Here is a 14026-nt window from a genome sequence, read left to right as displayed (position 1 = left end):
TGGAATTTGATTACTAGTTGTATTTGGGATTTTTTGTGCTTTTCTTCTTTTTTTTTTTTTTTACTAAAATTTTTTTTTTAATTTTTTTTTAATTTTTATTTATTTGTGATAGTCACAGAGAGAGAGAGAGAATGAGGCAGAGACACAGGCAGAGGGAGAAGCAGGCTCCATGCACCGGGAGCCCGACGTGGGATTCGATCCCGGGTCTCCAGGATCGCGCCCTGGGCCAAAGGCAGGCGCCAAACCGCTGCGCCACCCAGGGATCCCACTAAAATATCATTTAAGAGCCCTCTGATTCTTTGTTATACTAGGATGTGTTTTCCCGATTTCATATTACTTGTTTCTACCTATGTGTAGTATTCGTGAGTAATTTTATTTTTTTTTAAATAGGTCATCACATGTATTCAGGAGATTGCACAGGGGTGATTGTTGTTTGGAATACCTATGTCAAAGTTAATGATGTGAAACATTCAGTGCGCCACTGGAGTGTAAATAAGGTATAAAATCATATTTCATATTTGGGAATTAATTAAAGAAATTAGAAAAAATTGAACCTAATGACTTTAGAAATAAGACATCAGGACATTATTTCTCTCCTCTCAAAAAAAATGAAGTTTTTCTCAGCCCCAGCAAAGTCAATTATCATTGATTAATTATGTAGTCTTCCTGATAGCTAATTGATGACACAGCAACTTAGAGAAAATTTTAATTTTGGCCAAACTTAACTTTCTTATTTTTGAACCGTAATTTGTGATATGACATTCAATGATCCATTGCTGGAATTATGCTAAAGTGAGGAATATGTTATATTACCATCTGTAAGTAATACCTTATATTTTCTGCTATTCATGTTCTTTTTTTTTTTTTACCCCATAACATTACTCTAAAACCAGTGTGCTCAATGTTTTGTTAACAGTGCTGCCTTTCACATTTATGTAATCAAAAGTATGTAATATGAGTCGGTCTATCATTTATTCACAATAATTCTTTACATTTGAATTGTACTAAGTAGGCAGGAATGAACGAACTCTCATTTTTGGTGTAGAGGGTTTTTAAGGCTGTTATATTAAGCAATTTTATTGGTGCATATTCAGTATTTTTTAACTAAAAACACAAAGTGAATTATTAAACCTGAGTTTGTTTTACGTAAGTTGATATAGTTTCTGTCTTATATGCTGTACTTTTGTTCTTGTAACAATTGTCCTCGTTTGAGAAAAAGACACCGTAAGTGATAAAGGATTGTACAAACTTTAGTTAAATCTGTTGAATCTGTCAGCTCTATTTTTAAAACTGTTCTATTTTTAGTCATTTTTATCTAGTCTGTCAGATTAAGAATTGATGGCTTAGGATTCATGTTGTAGCCTAGTTTCACACATTTTGAAAAGAACTTTTTTTTTTTTTAAGATTTTATTTATTCATGAGAGAGAGAGAGAGAGGCAGAGACACAGACAGAGGGAGAAGGGAGCCCAGTGCGGGGAGTCCGATCTGGGACTCGATCCGGGACTCGATCTGGGACTCCAGGATCACGCCCTGGGCCAAAGGCAGGCTCTAAACCGCTGAGCCACCCAGGGATCCCCTGAAAAGAACTTTCTAATTACTTATATACCTAAGGGATTGGCAAAACTCCAAAGGCACCTTTTCCACTAATTTGAGTGTACAGTGCAGATTCTACTATTTGTGTTAAAAATAATTTGTTTCCTTACCTCAATATAGTAACTAAAAGGCAAACTTATCTTCAAAGTCTGCCGCCTGGTGGTTACTTGAGACAGTCCAAAATAAAAAGTTAGGAAATGAGCTGGAGTCTCTTTTAGGAGCTAATGCCCTAGGACAAACTGTAGACTGTGATTTCTTACCTAGTTCTCTTCAGCCGGCAGCGTGAGAAATGCTAAATTATACTCACCTGTCCCTTAAGATGACCTGTCCATGTGCTATGGCCCACACAGGACATGGACTTCAAAACTAAGGCTTTTTGTTTTTTGTTTGAGTGTGAATATGATAAAGAAAAGTAAAGGGAAGTCACTAACAGATACTACAAATGCTAAATTTGCTGGCACTTTTGTCAATTTCATGCCCAACACTTTTTAGACAGTTTTGTGTTTTGATTTTGCACTTTTGCATTTGTGTGTTGCTCAGACTCCCAGCAGTGCATCGCATCCCCAGACTGTTGTAGTTCAGTCACTATAACGTTACCCCATGTGTACTGTCAGTGCTTTTTTTTCTGTAACTTTAGAAAAGCAGCTAACAGCAGGCTTTGCAGCTTGGGCTCAGCTGTTGATACTCGGATCATAGCAGTTTGTTCTCCACCACTGCTGGTGGCAAACTACCTCTGAAGGGGAGGAACATCCTCTCAGAGAAAGAGACAAAGCATGCTAACAGGTCATCAAAGGAAAAGAATTCACTATTCTGCCTGAAGGTTAAAGCAGACTTTCTTCTGACTCTCTGGACTTTAGTCTAAACAGTTTTGTATTTATGAGTTTTTTTCCTTTTTTCCTAGTAATCCACACAAAAAGGACCTTTAGTAATTTTTGCTATGTGTGGCTCATCCAGGCAGATTTTCCTTCAGTACATAGGTCTTTCTTGACATCCTAAGTCAGGCATCTTCTATAGCTGCCTTAAATAATTATCAAAAAAAAAAAAAAAATGCTGGAGGCTCAGGTGCACTAAAGATTCGGCTCCACCTGTGGCCACCCTCCACCATGGCCAAGGAACGCATTGCTGCTGGAGCTGTAGTGGTCATTAATGCTACTTGACAGGAGGTGCTGAAGACCACCCTTGTCCACCATGGCCTCGCACAGTGGATTCGCAAAGCTGTCAAAGCCTTAGACAAGTGCCAGACCCATCTTAGGTGTGCTTGCATCCAACTCTGATGAGCCTCTGTAGGTCAAGTTGGTGGAGGCTCTTTGTGCTGAACACCAAATCAACCTAATTAAGGTTGATGACAAGAAGAAACTAAGGGAATGAATGGGTAGACCTCTGTGAAACTGACAGAGGGGGGAAAACTCCATGAAGTCGTTGGTTGCAGTTGTGTGGTGATTAAGGACTATGGCAAAGAGTCTCAGACCAAGGATGTCATCACAGAATACTTCAGATGCAAGAAATGATTCTTGTTGCTTAAAAAAAAAAAAAATTCCCTAAAATTACAATCTAAATTACATGGTCTCAGAATAAGATGTCAATAAGATGCCATACCTTTTTTAGGACAACGCGGGGATAAATGCATGAAGACATAATCTTAGACTGAAATAGAACTTAAAAGTCAATTCTGTACTAACTTTTGAAGTCATAAAGATTAGCAGCTTTCTTATATGATGGTAAGCAAGAAAATACAAAGAAGTTGTGTTTTATGAAGTGCTTATTTGGGAATACATTACAGAAATACTAATTAAATGTGGTATTACATAACAATCAAAAAAGACATACTGTCAGCTGTATTTTCAACCTGTAAGTGAAGTTACTGGAATTCTTTTTGCTAACAATTTAAAAAAATACTTTAAATTACGATAAAAAATGACTTCCTTAAATTAGTTTTGTACTCCAAAAGGGGCTTTATATTAGACAATCTGTTAAGTGATAATATTTTTATAATCTTTTTAAATCATTTTAGGAAATTAAAGAGAGTGAGTTTAAGGGGATTCCCATAAGTTATCTGGAGGTTCATCCCAATGGAAAACGATTGTTAATCCATACCAAAGACAGTACTTTGAGAATTATGGATCTCCGAATGTAAGTATATTTCAGTATTGACAGGTCAATACTGACTGACTCATAGAATAAGAAATGAGTTAATTCATATGTATAAAATGAAGCTGTGGTTCTCAAGTAGACAGTTTGTCCTCTCAGAAGACGTCTAACAATGTCTAAAGGCATTTTTGAATGTTAGTATTTAGTGAATAGAGATCAGATAGTATATAGTGGATAGAGACCAGAGATACTGCTAAGTATTCTACAGTTTATAAGACAGTCCCTCCACAAAGAATTTTCTGGCTCAAAATGTGAATAGTTCTGGAGCTGAAATATAGTCAGTTGCTTTTTGTTGTTACAATTTAAATCTTTTTTTTTAAAGATTTTATTTATTCATGATAGAGAGAGAGAGAGAGAGAGAGAAAGAGACAGGCAGAAGGAGAAGCAGGCTCCATGCAGGGAGCCTGACTTGATCCTGGGACTCTAGGATCACGCCCCAGGCCAAAGGCAGACGCTAAACTGCTGAGCCACCCAGGCTGCCCTGTTGTTACAATTTAAAAAGAAGAAACTTTTGCCTTAGACTATCTTTTATCTCTATGATAATGGTATAGCATAGTACTATGATATAATATCGTAACAGAATGAGATGGTTTTTGATCAATATATCCTTGTTTTCCTTATTTTGTTTTATTTCTAAATTAAAAAAGGAAATTTCCTAAATATAAAAAGCAGAAGCAGAGTTCTGAAAAAAACAGCATGGTCTTCTGGTATGCTTTTGTTTTGGTGTTAAGCATACCAATGAAACAAATGAGAACTCTAGTTTTATTAGATTTCATTATTGTGTTTAGAAAGGAAAATGTGATCTATACTGGTTTATTCTACAATTCACTTGTAGGGCTAACTGGTAAGGACTTCATTGTTTATGCAGAGCTGTTTAGGATACAGGCATCAGTGCAATTGGAGAATTCAGAGTAGTTCATCAGGAGTTTATAATCTAGTTATACTGCCTCCAGAATAACACAAGACATTTAGTTAGGCTAAATATTGAAATCTTCTAAGACTGGAATCTGTTTATTCTTCTTTTATACATAATACCCATGTCATGCTTGGAAGATAGCAAGTGCTTGATATGTATTATTTTAATGACTATAAATATTTCATAAAAGGATTATATCTCTCATGGCAACAGGTAAAGGTGATGATGGCTATTCTATAGTCTTCTGTTAAAGGCTCTATGGAGAGGCTGGCCTTTGAGCTCAATCTGAAAGGATGGATAGAATTTAGGTAAGATAGAAGTGTTATCAGGAGGGTGGGAAATATGAAGATCCTGGAATAAAATTCCGAGGTAGGATAATAGAAGTTGTGTTCAAGGCAGGGTGAGTAAGTCTGTAGAAGCATTAATTTCTTGATAAGGAGTGCTGAGAGAGAATTTTTTTAGAAATGGATTAGTGCCATGTTTAAAAGGGTAGGCCTAAAGAATTTGGTTATTCTCTTTTTAAGTAGTGTACAGTATTCAGTTTAGAATCCTGCTTGAGCTTTGGAGGCAAACTCCTTAGAGTCAAATACTGCCTTTTTCATCCCTGACCAACTGATTAACCATTCTGTGCCTCTCTTTTCTCCTCACTCAAATGGGAGAAATAATAAACCATATTCATAAGGGTTTTGTGGGGAATAAATTAGTTTATACATGTAAAGTACTTAAAACATTATACCATATAGCAAGGACTCCAGAAATATTTGAGCCAGTAACCTGAGGTCTGGGAATTTATGTGAAAATAGTTATAAAACAGTGAAAAAATACATTTACACAAGATTGTTCATGGAACTCATGTTCATGGTAGGGGAAAGCTACAGACATCCTAAGTGTTGTCCCATAGTAGATGATTTCTTAAGGAATGTTTAGAGTGTGATAAAATATACCTACTAAACGAAAGCATAATCATAATCAGTATTTCCTGACACAGAAGGCCATTATTATGATTTATTGTTAAAAAAAAAAAGCATATGTTGGGACACTGTATGTAATGTCCTCTCTGTAAACCAAGGATGATAATAGTGCTTACCTGGCACATAGTGAGCACTAAAATAATGTTAGCTATTATTCACAAATGAAAAAGTGTAGAAGGTTATATACCATATTTAATAGATGATTTAATAATATTTCTGTGTAATATTCCTGTAAGAATCCAACTACTCGTGTGATTTTAAAAATTTATCACATGGGAAAAATAGAATATAACAGTTTTGTACATTTTTTTTTTAAATATTTTTTTCAATTTTTATTTATTTATGATAGTCACAGAGAGAGAGAGAGAGAGAGGCAGAGACACAGGCCGAGGGAGAAGCAGGCTCCATGCACCGGGAGCCCGATGTGGGATTCGATCCCGGGTCTCCAGGATCGCGCCCTGGGCCAAAGGCAGGCGCCAAACCGCTGCGCCACCCAGGGATCCCAGTTTTGTACATTTTTAAGTAACCAACGCAAATACCACTTCTATAAAGGAAGCTCCCTCTTCACAGCTAGAAATAATCACTTTCATCCAAATCTCCAAAGTACTCATTTTGTTCTTTTGTGACACTTTCTGCATCCAATTTCTGTTTTATATTAATGCATTCTTTCTCTCTCCTGCTAAATTATAAAGTCCCTGAGCTCTGGGACTCCCTCTTCATTATTCTGCATCATTGTAGAATGTCTCCCACATAACAGATTCTCAAAAAATTGTTAAATGCAAAAGAAGTATTTAAAAAAAAAAGTTTTTAAAAGAGAAGGTTTTTTTTAATCAATCTTTTCAGTGAGTAAGGTTACATTTGTGAAATCTTTTTTGTTTGTAGATTAGCAGCAAGGAAATTTGTAGGTGCAGCAAATTACCGGGAAAAAATTCATAGTACTTTGACACCATGTGGGACTTTTCTCTTTGCTGGAAGTGAGGATGGTATAGTATATGTTTGGAACCCAGAAACAGGTAAATATTTCATTGATCTTAAAAATTTTTTTTGGATTGCTTTTGTTTGAAGAGGTGTGGAAACTACCATTTTGTGAAATAATTTTGAAGGAAATTCTGATTTCAGGTTCTCAGTTATGTTTTTCAAAATGGGAAAGCTGATAATGGGACTCTGCTGTCGCCTAAATTTATATTAACTTTGGCCTTTATTGCTTTGATATCTTCATGGATTTAGAATTTCACATTATAATTCAAGGCTTATTCTATCCTTGTGTTATAATGAGATATTATCAATCTTATGAGAAGTATTTTTCATTGTGGTTGACATGTGATATTAGTTTCAGGTGTACAAGGAACATAAAGATTCAACAGTTATATACATTACAAAATGCTCACAATAATAAGTGTAGTTACCATGTGTCACTATACAAAGTTATTTCAGTATTATTGACTATATTCCCTATGCTGTATTAAGAGAAGTTCTTAATCAAGATTGTAATACAAAATACTTATAAGCTGAACTTGGAATGTAAGTGGGTATACAAACGGCTAAACAGCTGTAATATATCTTTTTATTAGAAATAAACCAATTCCTCTCAAAGTTTTGCTGTCTGAAACTTAATAGCTATTTATCTGGGATGCCTGGCTGGCTCAGTTGATAGAGCATGCGACTCTTGATCCTTGGGATTATAAGTTCGAGCCCCACATGGGTGTAGAGAGTACTTAAAAGTAAAAATCCTTAAAAGAGAAAAAACAAAAGGGATTTACTTCAATTATGGTAATTAATATTTTCCCAGTACAGTAAGCTGTTACATTGGGAAGTTCATTGGTGCCTTACCTTTGCTTTTCAAAAGAAAATCTAAAACCACATAAACATTTGTTAGCAATAAATTGAATTTTATAAAATTTGAAGTAACTTTAATCAATAGTTTGTGGTTCACTGTGTTTATTCTGTTGATATTTTCCCCAAGTTTTTATTTAAATTCCAGTTAGTTAACATACAGTGTAGTATTTTTGAGGTGTAGAATTTATCGGTCCAACACTTAAATATACAGTACCTAGCTCATTGCAGCAAGTGCCCTCTATAATGCACATTCTCTCCATCTTTCCTTTAGGCATTTTTGACTAATCAGTTCGCCCTGGGTTTGTTTGTTTTTTTTTTTTTTCTTACTGAGTGTTGATACTTTAGTATCAGTTTGGAGGCGTTAAATCTCTTTTCTACTTCAATAAATAGATCTTGGGTTTTTTTGCTTTTTGAGCTCCAGTTTTCATATGCTCCTTAGACCTCCATTGCAGGCTTCTTTTAGCCATGAATAATCATGTATCTTGAAAGCAGGCGGTACCTCAGTTTTTGGAAAAAGTAGAAAAATGAATTACCTACTAAACTCCTTCAGCCAGTTTCTTCAGTTCTAGAATCCATAGCCTAACCACCCCCCCGACCCCCGCCCCAGTCCTCCTGGAGTTCTTTGTTATGAATTTGCATTTGCCCAGCTGTCACTTCTCAGAGTCAGGTACTTCTCTCCTGCTAAGCTCTTTTTAAAAAAATTTTGTGCCTTGGAAACCTCATTGAAGAGGTTGGGTTGAGAAGTAGAAAGGGGAGATACAAGACAATGAAAAATAATTGTTTAATATGAGTTCCATGACTATTTTTAAGTATTTGAGTTTTTCATGTAAATAATGCAAGCTTTGTTATTACTTACTATAACTATTTTTAGTAAGTTACAGAATAATCTTCTAATGAGAGAAATTTGAGATAGTGCAAATTATTAAATGTCTTTTTTTACTTAGGAGAACAAGTAGCAATGTATTCTGACCTGCCATTCAAATCACCCATTCGAGACATTTCTTATCACCCACTTGAAAATATGGTTGCATTTTGTGCATTTGGGCAGAATGAGCCAATTCTTCTGTATATTTACGATTTCTATGGTAAGTTCACTGCTGATAAGTAGAGTATTTCAAGTAACTTTTAGATGGAACCAAGAATCATGAGCTTTGTGACAACTATCAACCTTTGTTTTAATGAAGCTCTCTTGAATATGTTTTAAGACACAAACAGATTAAATAGATTACATTATTATTATATTAGGATATTTTATTTTTCCATAAGCACTGTTATGGAGTTTAAATGTCAGCAAAGGTACACATAAATTGTTGTGCTTTGTTGGAATCACAGAAAGGTAATCATCACTTTCTTTTTAAATTTAAATAAATAAAATTCGCCTAAAAATTATTTGAGAATGTGTTAACTACATTTAAAAGATATACAACATTTAGGAAATAAGGATCTTTAATGTTTTCATTTGAATATTTAGTTTCTCATTCCTTGGTTTTGTTTTTCACTAAAGCACATGGTTGTAATAAGTCACAGTCTTAAGAATCTCTTACCCTAGAAGGAAGGCAAAACCTCAAATGTCTATGAAAACAAGATCTGGAATTAGAAATTTAATGTCTTTTTCTACTCTAAAATTACACTATTCTGTCATTCTAACAAAAAATAAGGAAACAAAGACTCTGACTACATTTTTGAGGAATAATATGGCATTCTTAAAATTATTTGGATTTATGTTACTTTTTATACATTTCTTTAATTTCTGTCCTGAGGTTAGGACTTCATTGTTCTGCATTATTTGTACTAATAGTGTTGTCACTCCCAGAACCCAGTTCCATTTTCTTTATATATTAAATCTTGTTCAAAAATAAAACGGTCTTTAGTAGTCTCTGATTTGTTTAGGATGTCAAGTATCATCTTTTGCTGTTTTTGCTAAGCTAGGGAGATTCACACACAATGTCATAAATACACAAATACATAGGTAATATCAACATGGAATTATTTGGCAGAAAGTCTTAAATTTAAATGAAATGGGAGTGGTTACATTTATTATGTTAATACAGATATTGCTTAGCAGTTAATTAGTTATGGGTTAATGGTTGTAGTAAGTGCTAAATTATTAGACAGTTAAGTTCTAAACCTGAAATTGTTGATCATTTTATGAATTTTATTATGCTATCCAGGTAAATCATATTAGAAAAAAAATTTGTAAAATTGAGATTTCTTTTGAAAAATTTTACCAGGAAGAGATACAGAATTTCTCTAACACATATTCAAACCATTCATATTCAGACCATTCACTTGTTCAAACACAAACAGGCCATTCTTTGTGCATGCACTCACTCTTCACATGAAGGGGAGTCACACCTAGGCAGCGCGTCACTGGGACTATTTTACAGAAGCAGGCGGCACAGTTGTTTCCTCAGAACCTTTAGAGCTTTTACACAGTATCCCTTCAATTCCTAATGTGCTTTATAGGCTTTTGCAGTTTTCACTACAAATGCAAGTGGAAGTTCCATTCTTTATCTTTTTTTTTCCCCCCCAGTATTTTTTTTGTCACTGATTGAGGTTTTCATCATTAGGTTAGCCAGTTTGGTTTGCCAATTTGGTTTTTTGATAGTAGGCTTTTAGACTAAGAAGTCCATTCTAGAAATGTAAGCAGAAAGCAAAGCATTTTTAGGAGTTCAAAAACAGAGGTCTTAGGTTCAGTTCTGTTTCTGTAGTGTACAAGCCTCTTGCCTTCCTGAAGCTCCATTTCCTTATCTGGTAAGTGGCACAACTAATGTCCATACCTCTGCTACCTAAGAGAGTCATTTGTGAGGATACTGTGAGGCAGGGACTGTGAAAGTACTTTGCAAATTGAATATAATAAATGTAATAAGGACTATATTGAAACAAGGAAGAAGGTAAAATGGGTTGTTGTCATGCTCATTTAACCCATATATACTTTATGGGAACTGAGGTTTTAATATGCTGATAAACACCTCTATATGAAAGGGAATTGAGAAAAAGTTTTTCCCCACTCTTTTATTAATTCTGTTGGCAGCCCTTTATTTATTAGAGTGTGTACCTTTCTGGGTCAGTTGTATTAGGAAATAAGTGCATGAAGTTAAGGACATTTTATGTGTACTGTATTTATGTAGAAGAGGAAGGAATTCAAAGTGTTTCAGAAATTAAAATGTTCAAATAATACACATGAAATTAAAATTATTTTGTGCCATGATTTTAGAACACAATTTTCAGTATACTAACACCTTTACAAATAAAATTCAAAATGTTTCAACACATTTTCCTAACTCTTTACTGCCTATTTTTAAAATGAGGAAGCTTAGGAAGAGGTTACATAATGCCAAGTAATCCAAGATTTAGCACAATTCTTGTGAATGGTTAATACTGGTATTCATAAGAAAACAAAAAGTTTTAGACTCTAAAATATTTTACTCATAAATTCAGGCTGTAATCATCAATTCAATAGTATTTAGATTTTTCATTAAAACTTATTTATTATTAGCCTTTTACAGGTTTGCCTTATATTTTACTCATTTTTAATGCAAGAATATTCTGCCCAAACTTTCTTTTCTGAAAATAAAGTTTACATGTATCTTTACATAAATGTATAAAATTTGAAAGATTGAACAGTTACATGATTTTTAAATACTATTTATCTGAATGCTCATACATTTAGGTATTTTTCAAGGAAAATGGAGTAGACTCATTTTTTTGGTAAGTTAAATAAGCTGCTAATGAGACCACAGTGGTAGCTAAATGTATCATCTGTCTTTCAGTTCTAGCAAAATCTGTGAAGAGTCAGCAAGCGTCTTTCCCTGTTAAGCATATGTTCAAGTTGTGGTCTTTTGGGTCTTTCATTCTACTGACTTTTTGCTTTTTTTGGTAAGAAATACAATTTTTACTTTCAGAAGGCAGTTTTATTTGCCTGTTGTTGAAAGGGTTAATCATCTAGTAATACAAAATTTAGTCACAGAGTACCACAAATAATGTACTTTTAGGATTCCCATAATAATGCTAGTCAGAAGAAACGGCTTCTGCATTAAGTTTATGAAGCCAGACATCAGCAGTTAGGGTTAGGGTTAGGATTAATATTCGTCTATCTCCATCTCTAGGATCCTGTTCTACATGTAATGATAAACATAACTAATACTTACGAAGCACTTTCTTTGTTCCTGGTACTGTTTTAAGCACTTTACATATATTTACTTCATTTTTCACAATGATCTTAGTATAGGTACTATAATTATCCTCATTTTACATAAGCCAGGACTTGGATCCATACAGTCTGGACTTGGAGACTATTCTCTTATTTGCTACACTAACCTGCCTTTTTAGAAAATTTCCTGAAATACTAGCTTTTGATTGTCTGATAAGCAAACCCTTTTTTTTTTTTTTTTCTGCAATACCATTTACTTTATGCCTCTCTGTGGAGTGATTTCTTTGTATCATCTGTACTTTGTAGGCAGCAGAGATGGAGACTTATTAATATTTTTATTACCCTTACCTATCCCGAATATATGTGTATATTCGGGACACACAATGAATATGACACACAATGAATATGACACACAATGAATATATGTGTAGTATTTTAAGTAGGATCAAGTGTTAGTTAATTTGGGAAGTTCTCAGCATTATTTTCTAATCCCAGGTGATGAGCCTAATTTTCCACTAGGTGGCAATCTCTTCTCTGAATCAGTGTTAACTCTGGATACTTCTTTAGTCATAGTATCTTAGACAAGACAAATTATTGAGCATCTATTGTGTGCCAAGTTGAGCAGGGCTATAAAGTCCAGCAGTCAGACTCAGATTACCATGCTCTTTTCCAGTCTTTTGTGCTTCCCAAGTGGTTGATGAAACCTGTGGCAAAATTTGTTACACTGAACAGCAGTCTCTACCATTGACGCTAAATGGAATTTATTCTATTTATTATATTTCTAAAATTTGTATTTGTTAACAACCGCCTACACCATTGTTGTTGATAGCTTTGTTTTTCACAGTGTGACATACTGTACCAGAGTTCAAGGCAATGTATATCTTTATGTTCCTATAAAAAAATTGTTATGTAACTTGCTCATTGACCAAAAATCCATGGTGTTTGCAATTCCTTATGTCTAACGTAGTACCTGGCACATTACTGATGTGCAAGAAGTGTTGGAAATAAGAATTTAAAATCCTATAGGATAGCATTTTCCCTTTGATTTTATAAAAATACAGAATGAAAGTCATGATCAGTGAGTAAATTGGGGGCTAATAATAATAGTGGTAGTACTAGCTAACATTTATCAAACATTTCTGTGTGTCCCCTACTCTTATGAACATTTTACATACACTTTTCCATATAGTTCTTTCAAAGCCCCACAAGGTAGATGCTATTAATACCCTCATTTTGCAGATGATGAAACTGAGGCACAGGGAGAATGAAGTAATTTACATAAGGTCACACATTTGGTAAATGTTAAAGTTTACCCAGCTGTCCGAGTCCAGAGCCCATACTCTTAAAACAGTGTATTGTTTGTTTTCAATTTTGATATTTAGGGGGGGCCCTTAAGACTAAAAGGAATTTTCATTATCTAGTATTCTTAATAGTTCACTCTTTTACAAATGTTGCGGATGATTAAAAGGCATTAAGTGATTGTATTCTCCATATAACCCAAAATATGAATTAGCTTTATTATGTATTCAGTCTTAATGTTAACTAACTTTATAATAATTTTGCAACAAGGTAGTGTTTCTGGTTGAAACTAATTTAATATGCATAGTTGTATAATGTAATAGTGTTCTTAAAGTACTAATGACTAATGATTCAAAAACAAACTCAGTTACAATTCTCATACTTGGATAAGATTATGCAGTAGCGTATATAACTGATTATAGGTCATAGTTTAAAATATGTTCTTATCCTATTAGGAAAATTAAGAGATAGAAATGCCATATTAGAAGGCATGCTTAAACTACCTGTTTCTTGGTCATATCCTGAAGTCTTTATTTTAATATTCTCCATATAATGGATACTTTGATTTGAAAGGCTATGTCATTCAAGGATTCAGGATATATGAAAAACTGGCTTTGAGCATAAACCAGAGTCCTGAGTTCGTCATCCAGGCATTCTTTTTTTTTTTTTTTTTTTAATGCTTATATTGTGCTTTGAAAGTGCACCAAGAGGGAAGAATGGTACAGTGCAAAATAGCAGGATGGTGGGAAAGGCTGGAGTACGAGTTAGCTCATTGGGGTTCTAGACAAAGTGCAGTCACTTTCTGTTTGACCCTGGTCAAGTAATTTAGCATTTTTGCATCTGTTTTTTAACATGTAAAATAAAAATACCTGTCCTGTTTTATCTATGTGTTTCATCAAAGGCAAAAATGAAACTATAAAGTATAGCATGGAGCAGAGATATATTAAGAGCTCCTGACCCAGGATGCAGTAGAAATCCTAGCTGTTTTCTGTAGCAATATACGCGTCACACAGTTTAGTTGCATGGCATGATGTATGAAAATTGATTGATAATGGAATAGGAAATCAACAAAAGAATAATAGTATGTACATCAGCAATTTGGAGATAGTT

General features: G+C 34.2%; 1 protein-coding gene and 1 pseudogene across 18 annotated transcripts in view; both read left to right on the top strand.

Annotated features, from left to right (window-relative positions):
* Window positions 1-14026, top strand: part of AHI1 (Abelson helper integration site 1) — a 233719-nt gene that overhangs the window by 53285 nt on the left and 166408 nt on the right. For all 18 annotated transcript variants that reach the window (XR_005353529.1, XR_005353532.1, XM_038526072.1 and 15 more), the window contains 4 exons: window positions 391-497; window positions 3605-3723; window positions 6511-6641; window positions 8409-8549. Coding sequence is in view for 16 of the 18 variants with exons in the window: in XM_038526072.1 (XP_038382000.1) it covers window positions 391-497; window positions 3605-3723; window positions 6511-6641; window positions 8409-8549 (498 nt within the window). In the remaining 2 variants the exon portion in view is untranslated. The remainder of the gene's footprint in view (window positions 1-390; window positions 498-3604; window positions 3724-6510; window positions 6642-8408; window positions 8550-14026) is intronic.
* LOC119870734 lies at window positions 2697-3232 on the top strand (annotated as a pseudogene).

Source organism: Canis lupus, chromosome 1, assembly GCF_011100685.1.
Source record: "Canis lupus familiaris isolate Mischka breed German Shepherd chromosome 1, alternate assembly UU_Cfam_GSD_1.0, whole genome shotgun sequence".
In the NCBI taxonomy this organism is placed as follows: Eukaryota; Metazoa; Chordata; class Mammalia; order Carnivora; family Canidae; genus Canis; species Canis lupus.
This window is presented reverse-complemented; position numbering and strand designations above follow the sequence as displayed.